The sequence below is a fragment of the Ambystoma mexicanum genome, chromosome 9 (assembly GCF_040938575.1).
Source record: "Ambystoma mexicanum isolate Mex_15411 chromosome 9, UKY_AmexF1_1, whole genome shotgun sequence".
Lineage (NCBI taxonomy): Eukaryota > Metazoa > Chordata > Amphibia > Caudata > Ambystomatidae > Ambystoma > Ambystoma mexicanum.
Genome location: NC_090931.1, coordinates 1,260,362,681 through 1,260,377,864, shown reverse-complemented (window position 1 = coordinate 1,260,377,864; position 15,184 = coordinate 1,260,362,681). Strand labels below are relative to the sequence as shown.

Below are 15,184 nucleotides of genomic sequence, written 5' to 3'. Positions count from 1 at the left end.
CGTCGTTGGACTTGGAGGATGCCTACTTCCACATCCCCATTCTAAAAGGACACTGGAAGTTCCTCAGGTTCATGGTCCAAGGACGGCACTACCAGTTCAAGGCCCTCCCGTTGGGATTAAAGTCGGCACCCAGGGTATTCACCAAGTGCCTAACACCAGTTGCGGCGTGGCTACGCCTGCAAGGGATCCACGTCTATCCCTATCTGGACGACTGGCTCATCCGAGCAAGGACAAGGGAGCTCGCCGTAGAACACACAGCGAAGACGGTCCAGCTACTCACGGACCTCGGGTTCTCCATCAACTTCCCCAAATCCCACCTGGTTCCTTCGCAGGTCGCTCTGTTTCATGGGAGCCAAGCTCGACACAGTGGCACGGCTGGCCTCGCCGTCCGACGAAAGCCATCCTGGGCAAGGTGCAACGCCTGCTAGCCACGGACATAGCCAGGGTAAGATCCAACAAATCCCTATTCGGGATGATGTCCTCCTGTATCTATCTGGTACGCCTGTGCAGACTTCGAATGCGTCCACTGCAAGAGTTCCTCGACGCACGCTGTATCCAGGCGACGGGCAGCTTCGAGGACAGGATGCTGCTCAACGAGACCTTCTGACGAGCGATCCGGTGGTGGGGCACCCACACTCATCTGACGGCGGGCGCAGACTTTCAGACCCCAGCTCACCAGGTAACGGTGACGACGGATGCCTCCCTGGAAGGGTGGGGAGCGCATACCAGAAATCTCCAGGCGAGAGGCCTTTGGCTCCCGGAGGAAAAACAGCTTCATATCAACATTCTGGAACACCGTGCAATGTTTTGGCCCTCAGGTCCTTTCTTCCATCCCTCAAGGGCAATGTGGTGAGGATCTTCACCGACAACACCACCATGATGTTCTACATCAGGAAGCATGGTGGAACCAGATCCCCAGCCCTGTCCAAAGAATCCCAGGATCTCTGGCACTGGGCCATTGACCAGGGGATGTTTCTGGTACCTTTTCATCTGGCAGGGATAAAGAACACCATCGCCGACTCACTCAGCAGGGAGCTGCGCTCGTGCCACGAGTGGGAGCTACGCCAGGATCAAGTGGATCGACTCTTCAGGCTGTGGGGCAGACCCCAGGTCGATCTCTTCGCGACGACGACAAACTCCAAGTGCCAGAGGTTCGCCAGCAGGTTCCCCCAACCGAGGAGCATGGGCGATGCTTTCTCGTTCCCCTGGGACAACCTGTTCCTCTATGCTTTCCCGCCGTTGCCACTTCTACTCCGGCTCGTCAACCAGCTCAAGAGGTCCCGGTGCAGGATGATCCTCGTCGCACCAGCGTGGCCGAGACAGATCTGGTTCCCAGACCTTCTGGACTTATCGGCGTCCCCACCAGTCATACTGCCCGTGGACGTGGATCTTCTCTCCAGAGAAGGAGGCGCCATTCTTCATCACGACCCAAAGTCGCTGAACTTGCAGGCCTGGCTCCTGCAGCACTAGAGTTTGATATACCGGTCGACTGCAGAGAGGTTCTTGCAAAGGCCAGGGCGTCTTCAACTCTCAAGTGTTACGGATACAAATGGAAGAAGTTCTCTGTCTGGTGCCGGGCACAGAAGATTAACCCTCTACGGATTACGGCCCCTCAAGTACTGCCGTACCTACTGTCGTTGGCCAAGGCTGGACTAGCTCACGCCTCCATCAAGATACATCTGGCTGCCATCTCCAGATACACCAGGACAACAGGACGGGTGTCCTTGTGGTCTCATCGCCTGGTGAAGGAATTTATGAAGGGACTATTCCGCTCGTTCCCGCCGGTGAAGGCCCCAGCCCCGGCGTGGGAGCTCAACGTGGTGCTGACTAGGCTCATGGGGACTCCGTTTGAGCCTATGCATATGGCACCGTTGAAGTTCCTATCGTGGAAAACAGCTTTTCTTGTGGCCATCACCTCTGCACGGCACGTGGGAGAGATTCAGGCCCTATCTTGCAAGCCTCCGCACTTGACTTTTCACGACACGAAGGTGGTGCTCAGGACGCACCCCTCCTTCATGCCCAAGGTGCCGTTGGACTTCCACCTCAACGAGGCCTTGGTGTTACCAGTTTTCTTCGCGTCTCCTTCGTCGCCGGCCGAGAGGACTTTGCACTCGCTGGATGCAGCTAGAGTGCTGAAGTTCTACGTGGACCGCACAAAGAGTTTTCGGAAGACGTCACAGCTTTTTGTGAACTTTGAACCTGTGAATCAAGGGAAGGCTCTCTCGAAGGCTTCCATTTCCAGATGGCTCTCCGGCTGTATCATGCACTGTCACCGGTTAGCAAACTGACCGCTGCCTGGCCGTCCGAGAGGCCATTCGACCAGAGCGATCGCTGCTACCACGGCGTTCTTGTCTGGTGTGCCCCTGCTGGACATCTGCAGAGCTGCTACATGGAGGTGGACGCACACCTTCACGAAATTCTACTGCGTCGATCGGGATTCCAGGGAGGAGTCCAGGGTCGGCCAAGCAGTGCTGCGCAACCTGTTCGCCTGAAGGGCCTGGTGAGGAGGTAAGAGTTGCTTAATGTTGAGTTTATGTATTGCTTAATGTTGAGCGTTTTGCCACCTCCCGTGGTTGTGCATGTGTGTAATGCTATGTAATCTTATATTCATGAGCATGTGAATCCATGCCAGACCCCATGCTGGAGAAGGAACAAGTTACTTACCTGTAACTGTTGTTCTCCAGCATAGGTCTGGCATGGATTCACATGCGAACCCTCCCGCCTACCCCTCTGCGGCTCTTCACTTGGTCATACTGCCACTTTACGTGCTACCAAATCTGAGGATGGCTGCCGGAGGCGGGGCTTAGGGAGAGGCAGTCATTGGCTGTGGGCAGTATGACCCATAGATCAGTGATTGGTTACTACTAGGAAAGACAGATCAGAAATGAAACTGATACTGATTTTTTTTCTGTACCGAGGATTCCCAGCCTGACGATGGGGAATATTCATGAGCATGTGAATCCATGCCAGACCCATGCTGGAGAACAATAGTTGCAGGTAAGTAACTTGTTCCTTCTACTGCCTTGACCAGAAGAGAGCATTGAGGTTCTATTTTGCTCGCACATCGGTGTTTCGGAGGTCAGATCCGTTGTTCGTGGCCCATTCTTTGTTTCGAAAAGGTCTTGCCATAACGGAACAAACTCTGTCACTTTGGATTGTTTTGTGCATATCTGAGTGTTACCAATTGGCAGGCAGGGTGCATCCAACGGGCATCAAGGCCCATTCAACAGAGGGATTTCGGCCTCTACTGCCCTCCAAAGAGGGGTTGCTGCTATGGACATATGTTGGGCAACCACATGGTCATCCTTACATACATTTGCCAAGCACTATGCCTTGGATGTTGCACAGGGAGCTAATGCACGGTTTGGTAGGGCGGTTCTGCAGAATATACTTGTTTAAAACGTTCTGTCCTCCTCCGATATTCTAACTGCTTGGGGAGTCTATCAAGATGCAGAATCTGCGGGAGAAAACCAATCCATTGAAGGAGAAATTACGCACCGTAGCAATCTTTCTATGGATTCTTCTCCCACAGATTACTCCTCGACCCTCCCATCCATCCTCGCTCAGAAAGTTAAGTGGCTTGTTGCTTCTGTCCAAACGAGAAGACATCTGGTGATGGCTCTGAGATGACTGCTTCTGTCTCATAAAAACATTTTAAAAATACTAAATCATTGTGTGTGGGATCACCCTGTTGGGATGTATCCTTGTTAACTGTTTACCGGCTGATTATCCTCCTCCTGTGGTTTTTCCTTCTGCAGCGTTCCGGCATGGGGGGAAAAAAAGGAGGAACTAAAGCATGGGGCGTAGTGATGTGTTACTTATAAGACGCATGACGTCACTTCCGGAGCCGACGATCGAGAGCCGGACAAGTCGGACCGACAATCGATGGCCGAGTCGAGGTCCACTGTGCACCCGGCACAAAGTTTCTGAGCAGCAGAGCGGGAGAAGAATCCATAGAAAGATCATTAATGAGCATGTGAATCCGTGCCCGATCCCATGCTGGAGAAGGTTTAAGTTACTTTCCTGTAACTATTGTTCTCCAGCATGGGTCTGGCATGGATTCACATGCAAACCCTCTCGCCTTCCCCTTCTTGGTTCATACTTCCACTTTACGTGCTTACCAAATCTTAAAATGGCCACCAGGGGTCAGGGGTGGAGCTTAGGGAGAGGACTGTCATTGGATGGGGGCACCATGATTGCTTTAGAGGAGAAATACAGTTTTAAAGTGAAAGTGAAATAGTTTTTTCTTTCACTAGGGATTTCCAGCCTGACGACAGGGAGTATTCATGAGCATGTGAATCCATGCCAGAACCATGCTGGAGAACAATATTTACAGGTAAGTAACTTAAACCATATTCGCCCCAAATGAAAGAGATGTTTTCTCAGAAAGTTATGGATTCTGGAGAAATTGAAAGGGGTAAAATGGGCGTGGCAAAGTAAAAATGAAGCCTTTTTGCAGACGATGTTCTCTTCATGATCACTGGCCCAGAGATTTCTTTACCGGGTCTGATGCAAGAGTAAAAAAACATTTTTTGGTCTTCGGGATTTTATGTACATTTCTCTAAATCAGACATTTATAAACTGTCCTGGGTAACGTCAGTGAGCTAACGAGCCTGACCCCTTTAAGGTGGGTGACAAAATCAATAAAATATCGAGGCATCCCAATAGCTCCACAATTGAGTAAACTTTACAAAGCCAATCACCCCAGACTGTATTTGTATTTTGTTTATTTGTATAGCGCACCTGGTGCAAAGACATCTGGACGCAATTGATTGTTTGCACAGATTCGATCTGATTTTGCCAGATGGAGGGGATCACTATTTGTCATGGCTAGGGAGAATAGCGATCATAAAAATGAATATTTTGCAGAGTGCTGGACATGTTCCAAGCACACCCTTTCCCGATAATAATAACAGAGTTAAACAGAACCCAAAAGGAGATAATATCACGCATTTTGAAGGGAGGCAAGCCTAGAGTGTCGAAACAGATCATCTTTCGACCAAAAGGGAAAGGCAGAGTATGATGTCCAAATCTTTTCCAATGTTATCAAGAGCCGGAGCTGAGAATACTGGCAGAATGGACAAATAGAGACTCCCCCAAACAGTAGGTGGAGATAGAACAAGTAGGGTAAGTGGATATGGAAATAACTCTGGCTCCTAAAGGGACCCAGGCCAGCTTCACTTCAAGCTAATCAGGTTACCAATAATGGAAATAACTCTGGCTCCTAAAGGGACCCAGGCCAGCTTAACTTCAAGCTAATCAGGTTACCAATAATACTCTCAAAACGTGGGACAAGGTAAACATCTCCACTTGACAGCTTCCCTCACCGTTCCCCTCCCCGCACCCCCCGAGCTTCACTCTAGGGTTAGTAGAGTTAGACCATAGCAACTTTGAAAGATGGACATCTGGACGAGTTGGTAAACTAGGGGATATTTACAAAATGGCTAAGTTAAATGACTCAAATAGTGTAAGGAAGAATTTGGCCTTTAGGGAAATAGACAAAGTTCAAGTGAGACACTGGGCGCTGCAGCTAAAAGTCAAAGGGTTTGGGGGGAGGGAGTGTGGAAATTAAACCCAATTTGAAGCAGTAATCTCACAGGCAGTCTCCTCCAAGGGGCTAATATCGAACATATATAACATCCTAATCACAAGCCAATACAAGAGACCACCAGTTAGGGTGGGAACTCACAGTAGAAGACTGAGATAAAATCTTTGTGGGGGATTACAAAAGTATAACTGGGGTACAGAACTGGGAATGGCAACTAATATTATATCATCAATGGCATTGCACACCAGTAGCATTATAAAAGTGGAATCCAAAACGACTGGGTAGTTGCTGAAGGGCTGCAGCCAATTGGGCATGACACCATATGTTTGGTGGGGCTGCCCACATCAATGGAATTTTAGTCTTGAGACGAGAACGACAATTAACAGGACAATGGGAAAACCAATACCAGAGGACCCTGTGTTTATATTTCTGGGTGGGCGAGGAAGGTAAAAGGGAGTAGTCTAACTTTATATATGCAACTGCTGACCACGGCTAAATGGTGCATTGCAAGGATAATGGCAAAAACTTGAAGCATCATCACCATCGTTTATTTCGACATGTTTCATAAAACTTTACAAAATACATGATCAACACAATACGTACAAAAATACAATTTCACACGAGTTAAAATATCCATGTTCACAATACATTACATAATATGGAGTCGCAAGGCAATCCGTAGAAAATGTATAGGGTGACTTGAACGTGGAAAATATGAAAATAAATAACATATATCGACAACAATGAACCAAAATTCTAAAGTGATTAAAAACCTTAGGTCCAAGTGTCAATACAGTTTGACATAACAAGCTAGGCCCTATGCAGACATTTTGTGACAATGTTCTTGTTACTAGACGTTTTGCAAAAAATTGATTCATCATGAACCTGTCTCACAGAATGCTCTCTCAGTATTGGTTTGAGGTAGGCAGAATGCAACTCAATATATTTTGGATATAAAAAGAGGAAATAGGACAAAAAAAGAGCAGCATACAATGGTATGGACAGGATGACTGCAGTCTTTAACAAACCTCTTCACGGTTTCGAGAAGGTGTGGACTCCATTACTACAATATGCAAACAGCGATTATGCAAATCTGTACATACCTAAAAATTTGAAAACATTTGGTTTACTACCAACCACTGCATGCAGCATCTGTTCAGCAATGCGTTCTGTAGTACAAATATGATGACCATAGGCGGGGTAGGGAGGGACGGAATAAGGGAGAATTTGAATGATGTTAAGTTTGAGGTTGTTCAGAAAAGTGTTAAATCAAGGATCTTCACTGAGAGGGTCGTCGGAAGATGTGATATGTTGACATTGACATTACTCTTATGACGGTAATACATTTGATAAAGAAAGGTTAATAAAGAACTCTTGTTAAAAAAACAGCCTTTGTGCTTATTTCAAATGTCAAGTCTTGAACAGATCTGCAATATGTTCAAGAGTCCAAGGGCGTGTTTTCCTGATGTCTTTGTATTGCAGAGCTATGGCATCTTCTGGGACACGGGAGCAGTTTCTGCGTCAGATGGAGCAGATTGTAGAGGGGATTAAACAGAATCGGATGAAGGTAAAACTATTTCTTTTCTTGTGTGTTCCTGCAACCCTTTCAGGAAAGTCTTCAAAGATTACATGACCATCTCTCTACCGTGTTGCATCTTCCGGCTACTTCTGCGCTGTATAATCATTTCACTTACTAAGATTGTTGGAAGCTTTATTTTGGAAACAAAGTTTGGTAATGCAATGTATATATAGCATGTTGGTAACAATTAATGTAAACAGTAAAATGCACTGTTAGGAACATATGAATATGACATATTTGACACAGAGCATACAAATTCGTACCCTTTTGCTCATAGGTGAATGCTTACATTAATTTCCTAGTGTACTCCAAATATTTACTTCGAGGCAGAGAATAGATAAGAAAATGCTTCAATTTGTCAAACTGTGAAGGAAGGGGAAAGAGCGGCGGACTAGGCCATGCCGATGGCAACTTATTTTTAATGCATGGAAGGACACACACCAATGCCAGGTCTAATGTGGGACCTTCTTTTAGTATTGGCAGACATTATCAGCTTCCATCAGGAATGGCAAGCAATAGGGGGCTAACTAGTAGCTGCTCTGTTGACTCCTAATAGATAAGATGTGGTCCTTTAACTAAGTTACTTTCCTTGAAACCTGAAGGCTTAACTACTTAACTGGGTGCTAAGAAGTGACTGGCCACACAGTTGGTATTTTTCCAAAACAGCAATAAATAAATAATTGTGACTTTGTCACCCGTCCAAATAAATTGCTTGTTTCTGAGCAACTTTTTCTAATGGATTCCTACCTCCCACCGGTTTCTCATCTTTGAGATCTATCTCCCAGCTCAGCTGCTCCTCAGAAACCTTCAGGTGCATGGCAGCTGTGTCGGCTCTGCCCAGCGCCTCTACACGGCAGACATGATGTTGGGGCCAGTATATATTGAGGCACCACACCCCACGACCTTAGTTCTTTTTTTTTGAATACTCTTCTCGCTTCAGGAACACCTCAGAAGTATTTAAATTCTCTTCAATGGACTGCATTCTCCCACACATTGCTCGTTTTTTATAGCTTATCCCCTCAGTATCTGCTGCTCTACAAATATAAACAGGGGGTGTAGTGTGGCTCGACATAGTCTCATTGACTTCCTCCCGCCTCGACCACGCTACTCCTTGTGTCCGAACATGATGTGACTGGGTGTAAAGACTGGAGGGGGGTGTCTGTACTTCTGCTCTCTATATGGTAGAGGAGAGGCACAGAGGACCCCAGCCAAGATTCTCAATTATTGGTACGTGGTCAAGCAATCAAGGCCTAGTTTCTCAGGAGGTCATGCAGGCTGGTTCTTAAGTACAGTGTAGTCCCCAAGCACCCACAAAGGAATGTCTGCACACTGTATCGGTTAAAACACAGTCTCTATATAATTAATATTCAAGGTTATGTACACTATCACAATAACTCACTTTGTGAACAATGGTAAATATATACAGTTCTACAGTGGTACCACAAATATTATCAGATCTCGTTAAAGTGCATCAACTATACTGTCAAAATGTCACACAGATCAATAAAGAGGAAACCAGCAGTAGAGTGAGGACGGAAAGCAAGCCGGTTGAACAATTGGCAGTGTACTGGTCGCTACCGTTAAACACAGCTCTGTGTGGAGATCCCCCCATCTGGGCAACCTGTAGAATAAAGATACAAGCCCAGTCCATATATTGTTCACAATAGGCTTCCCAATATTTCTGCAACCCCAAAGTACCTGGCAGCCTAGCGTTCCTCGGCAGGGAATCGACAGCCCTTCGTGAGTGTCCTCCCTTTAAGGCAGAAGTCAAGGATCGTCGAACGTCCGACGGAGAACAGGGTGAGCTACAATGGTGAAGTGGCAGCTTCGTTCCTAGCGGCGCGTTGACGGGGAAGCGTAAACGTCCTGCAAGGAAGAGGTGTGCGGGGCACCTCAGTGTCGATAGTGGTCTTTGGGTGGCGGGAAACCCATCGGTGGATGCTCCTCGGCGCGTCGACGGTCAGGCCTTCTCCGGCAGGATACAGCGGCGACGATGCGGACGAGAGCGTCCTTGGCTCAAATTAAATTCTTAGGCAAGCGGGAGCACGGCAGCTCCAGTCGGCGACGGCGGTCGTCGACAGTGGCGGACAACAGTCCGGGCGCTTCTCTTTGGGATTCCGCGGCAGTCCCCGTCTCCGGTCAGCAGCCTGTCATAGGTCTGTCTACCAGGGGGCTTTGGCAAAGATCAGCTGGTGCACGATGGTCCCTTGTAGCTCGGGAAGAGGGCGCCTTACCAGGTCCTCTCTGGGTCAGTCCTTGGAGACACAGCAGCTTTCAGATTGATGGAGAGCAACAGCAATTCTTCTCTTCCAGCAGGGCTTCAAGGTTAAGCTTCAGTTTCAACTCCAGTTTTTCTTCAGCTTCTGAACACGATTCCTAGCAGTGAGAGGTCCCCAGATATACTGTTGATCTCCCATTCATTCCGCTGGGTCATAATCAAACATCCAATCACGACTAAGAGCATTCATGCAGGCAGGCAGCCAATCAGGCACACAGTGCATTCAGGCCATTCACTTCTCTCCAGACATTCACAATAAGTTTTGTGTATTGGGACAAGTACCACGCCATTCAACACTCCAGACTGCATTCATAACGCTTTCGGGCAGGGCTGTCTCAGTCATTGTGTCAAACACCAGATACTAGACACCCACAACATAGAATGCGTATTCGTTACACACTCCATTCACCCAGGTCCCACCCACAGGCAGTTGTTGGGAAGGCTCCAGCCAGTCTGGTCAGCACTTCCCCACACTACCATATATGGAACTTCCACTCAACAGCCAGTCAGGGGGAAGGGACAGAGTCTGGGCTTCCCGGGACTTCGGGAAGATCATGGTAACAGGCGATGGAAGGCAAGAGGCCATGGGGGCCATCTTGTCTCCATCAGGAATCTACCGATTCCAATAACAGAGCCTGGGAGAGCTGCACCCCCAGGAGTCCCACATGAACTCCTGCGTGGAAAACACGACAGAACACACGATAAAAAGCAGTAAAGGACAAGGATACGGAGGCCCTGTCCCTCCGATGCATTTCCAGCATTACACTAGTGCCTAATGTCGGGTCATTCTGATAGGTTATAATTAGGGTTGTTGGTAACCTAGGGCTGCTGACCACTTCTGACCAGATCCCCACTCATACTATAACAAACATTGTGCAGCTTCAAACTCCTATGGTCTTATTGTTGCCCTTTAGTGGGGCATTAACAGACAACCTGCCACCATTGTCGTCTAGACAAGTCTTCATTCCATGTGTGAGAAAGGACCTAGCACAGAAACATAGTACTAGACCGGGAGACGCAATTCTTCTTAAGGCCCACTCTTCATCAAAGAGTCTAGTCATATATGTTGCCACTGCTGGGGGAAGAGCTACAGCTGTTCCAAATACTCTCCTTGTTGGGGAATCCAAGCGTTTGATGCAGTGGGTGGGAGAGTTTTGAGTCAGGTAGCATGGCACTTTATGCCTCCTGTGACGCAGCAGGCCCATCCGATGGACTTGCAAATTCCAAATACTGGGCCACGGTGGATAGGGTGGTAGATGCCCTTGGTTGGAGTGCCCCAGCCAGACCCTTGTCGGACTATGAACTCAGATATTTTGGAGGAGGCTCCCTCGACTTAGAGGGCCATGCCATTTAATGTGGCTATTGCCGACACCATCGCCACCGTATGGCAGAGACCATGCACTACTCTAACGGTAAATTCAAATTTCACTAAGAAGTACAGGCCGACAAGGGGAGACCATGTCTATCTCTCCACTCGCCCTACCCCATAGGGGCTAGTGATGCAGGCAGCCACTGTGTACGCTAGGGCAGCCACGTCCATGTCTAGAAGTTTCCTTAAGGGACTTAACACGTCATGCCCATTCACCAAGTACTTTATTGGCCTGTGGATGGCTATCAGGGAAGCCACACAATACATTCTTGAGGGGGAAATGCATGAAGCCTTCGTGAGAATTGTGGACGATGGCAAAGAGGTGGCCCGGCAGTCACTGCAGATGGGCCTGGACATCGCAGATTGCGTGGGACGATTGATGGGGTCTGCGACCGTCTTGAGGAGGCAGGCATAGCTGCACACAATGGGATTCTCGCCTAACGTCCAGAGCAAGTTACTGGACATCGCCTTTGATGGCGAGAATCTTCTCTGCCCCAAGGCAGACAAGTAATTGGGAATGTTTAAGGACTTTAAGCTAGCCACCAAGTCTCTAGGCCCAGCTGTCCAACAGCCTGCAAAGCCTGCCTTTTCCTTTGCCTCAAGAGGGAGAGGCTACAGGCATTAAGCCACCTTTGGCAGGAAGCCTCAGCTCCTGCAGCCCAGGCAGGGGCAGAGGCATTTCTCATGATCCTAAAGGGACAAGACGGGCCTCCGGATGCCAGCAGATGGTGGTAGCAGCAGCAGGGGCGCCTCCATCCTCGAAGCCCCTTGGAATTCTCCCCTCACGTTTCCCCATTTGGTGGACGGATTGGTGAGCACTGGTCCCAGTCGTGGGAGATTACTTCTGATGCCTGGTCACTTCAGTTCGTCCAGTAGGGGTACTGTCTGCCTTTCTTGCGAAGGCCACCAGACAGGCCACCCCCTCCTCCTCAACAACTGGAACAGGATCTCCAGGAAGAACTGCAAACTCTGCTTTTGAGGGTTGCCTTGGAAGAGTTACCCCCCAAGCAGAGTGGATCTGGCTGGTATTCCCGGTACTTCCTGGCACCCAAGAAGGGCGGAGGACTCCTTGCCCACCTTGGACCTCAGGGCCTTGAACAAAATCCTGAGAAAGGAAAAGTTCAAGATGATGATGTTGAAAGACATTCTCCACGCTCTCAGATTTCAGGACGCATATTTCCATGTACGGATCCAACAAAAGCACAGGAAATTCCTGAGATTCTTTATAGGGGATAAGCACTCACAGCTCAAGGTGCTCCCCTTTGGGTTGACCTCCACCTGAGGGTCTTCACAAGCCTATGGCGGTAGTCCCATCTCACCTCAGGAGATCCGGCGTCCATGTGTTCCCATACCTGGATGACTGACAGACTGTCTAAAAGTGTCCAGGTCGGTGGCCAACGATCTCTCTTGGTAGGCCAGCAGTGAGAACATGTTGGCTGGGGAGCCTTACTAGCCTCCGTAGCCCCAGGCCACGGTGGTCACGGACACATCACTGATAGGTTTGGGTGCTCACTGCGAGGACTTGCAAGTGAGCAGCCTTTGGTCAGTGATGGAATGACAGTGGCACATAAACAGGCTGGAGCTGTGAGCGATCTGGTTAGCCCTGAAGGTGTTTGCGCCCTCTCTAAAAGGAAAGCACATCATGATTTTGATGGAAAAATACAGTGGTCATACACTATCTGAACAAGCAAAATGGCATGTGCTCCCTTCCCCTTTGCAGAGAGTAGATGCAGCTGTGGTTCTGGCTCTTAGAGAATCAGATCTCAGTCTCAGCGGTACATCTGGCCAGAGAATGGATTGGCGGACGCTCAGGCAGAGCACAGTCTCAAATGAGTGGGAAGTGTGCCAGGAAGCCTTAGAGGAGGTCTTCTCTTAGTGGAGTACCCTAGTGGTGAATCTGTTTAGTCCAACAGTAAGTGCAGATAGTTTTGCCTGGCGAGAGGTGCACTGGGGAATGTTTTTGGTGGACTGGACCTTCCACCTCCACTATGCCTTCCTTCTGATTCCCATTATTCCTTCTGTTCTCAGGAGGTTGAGGAGATTCCGAGCGACCCTGAGCTTGATCGCCCTGGATTGGGTTACGAGAACTTGGTACTCAGATCTCCTAGACATGACCATCTGTCCACCTCTCCGGTTGTCTCGGAGGATGGATCTCCTCTCTCAGTCGGAAGGTCAGGTGCTCCACCCAAACCCGGAATCAATCAATCTACATGCGTGGCTCTTGAGAGGATGAGATATGACAACTGGGATCTCTCAGAGGAAGTTCTTGAGGTGCTACTTGCTGCACGTAGACAGTCAACAAGATCGATGCATGTGTGCAGGTGGAGAAGATTGAAGGTGTGAAGGGTTCTAATCAGGTTTTACACACCAGACCAGGACCCTTGCCCTTAGCCTAGGATGTAGAGCTCAATTAGAATGCTTTTTCTTTAATTTTCTACATCCCCTTTTACAAATACCCCGGGTCACAATGGACCATGAACCAGGCCGGTTGGTGGGAATGCAATATTTATTTATTTTAGATTCAAAGAAAATCACACACTTTTCATATTGGGCAGCAATCACCAGTGGGGTGATAATTACAATGTAAACTGATAAAATACCTGCTACTAATAGGTTGACCTGCTACTAGAACATATCCAAAGCACAGATGAATATGAGCAATTTTACTGTTTGGGTAGATAGAACCCGAGTTAAGATTTCCCTCTGCAATGCTTCCTCAAACCCCAATTAACCGAATGTTGAGTGGATAGAAAGGAGCAGTAAAGAGTCAGGGATCCTAAGAAGCAAACGGAATTGAAATCCGACCGTCCCTCACAAAATAAGAGGATTTTATAACCCTTTGCAATTGCATAAAATGACACTCTGAATTGGTAAATAATTAATTTAAACGTGCGGTTGAATAAATGAGGTAAATATGTATCGCAGTATCAGGGTTGTAATATCACTAGCAACCACAAAGCAAGCTATCAACAAAGGGCATACAGTTCAAAAAGCAACTTGAAAGTAAGAACACAGTGCAGCCAAAATCACATGTTGAAAAGTTGCATTTTCCTTTTTTTGCAGTTTTAAATGTCAAAATGTTTTTCTTTTAAAAACGGGTGAAATAGACCGAATCGGAATGCGGATTTAGGCTGGGTTGTAGATGCACATGGCAGGGATAATATAGAAGTGAAAGAGTGACTAGCTGAAGCACTGGATGACATTTTCAATGTGGAAGGAGATTCGGTTTTGGAAAAATACAGCAGTGAAAAGAGAAAATCGGTTTGGAAAGAAGTGGCAAGTTTTACTAAAACTAGATTATCAAGACTAGGTTGTTAAAGAAAGACACAGTACGCTCCAAGGTTAATTTGCAACGTTAACCTTTTCACCCCGCGTTCAGCTCTATGTGGGAATTCATAAAATTATTCAAAATATGACTAAGGATCTATGCAAGAGCGAAATGAATGGAAGAATGGCGCTAACGCTTGGAGATCAAGGTCAGTATGCACCGAGAATTCTGACAGTTTGAAACAAGTTACCAGGCTATGGATAGGATTACTTAGAAAGTAGGACAAAGACAAAGTATCAAGATGGAGTAGGCTATGTGTTGCTATGGGTTGGGGAAATACTCACAATCTGCACTTGAGTTTGGAATTTGGGAGAGCCATCCGGGTTTCTGGACTCAAAGGCTCTGGTCACAGCACGGCGGGCTCTCCTAACAGCCAACAGCTGGGCCTGTCTGGTAATCGATAGCAAGGGTACAGCTGGAATGCAGGTAGTGGGGCAAAAAGCCGGTCTGGTCACAGGATACGCCTAAAAGGGTACCACAGCTAGACCTACCCCTAAGAACCAGACAGGTCAGCCTATGTTGGTCGCCTCCTCCAGGAGAGCACTCAGTTTATGGGGTTGTGTTTTATGAGGTACAAAGCCCTCCCCCAGTCATTTTTGCAAAAAATCAATTATGACATAAATCGCTCCTTTTTACAGTTGTGGCACTTTTGCAAATGGCATATTTCATACAGAACATGGTATTCCAACTCTCAGGTCTGTACGACATTCTTTTGGCCTTCTAATAATTTCTTGCGATTTTTAGTGGGAACCGCTTCATCTAAAATTCCACAATTTTAGACAGGTGTACATATTATCATAGAACATATTTCCATTAATTTTTAACGTTACACCATATGTACTTTTCCCATGATTCACATTTTCCTGGCGTTTGCGTCCCATACATGCTATGGACAGCCACAATATCTTGTTTTAAAGCCACAAAAATTACATTTAAACTGTAAAACTTTTACATTACTGCATTGTCCGGTTGTAGAAATAACAAAGTGTATTAATTAAAATGGTCTTTTGAGCCAGTTGGGCTGGCCTTTGTCCTCCAAATATGGTAATTTTTTCCCAGGCTACCCCCAAATGTCAGTTTAG

The 15,184-nt window shown here is 47.5% G+C and overlaps 1 protein-coding gene across 2 annotated transcripts in view; it reads left to right on the top strand.

The window, feature by feature from the left end:
- CCDC93 (coiled-coil domain containing 93) overlaps positions 1–15,184 on the top strand; it is a 2,015,088-nt gene that overhangs the window by 1,838,098 nt on the left and 161,806 nt on the right. For both annotated transcript variants that reach the window (XM_069616593.1, XM_069616592.1), the window contains one exon: positions 7,031–7,115. In XM_069616593.1, the coding sequence (XP_069472694.1) occupies positions 7,031–7,115 (85 nt within the window). The remainder of the gene's footprint in view (positions 1–7,030; positions 7,116–15,184) is intronic.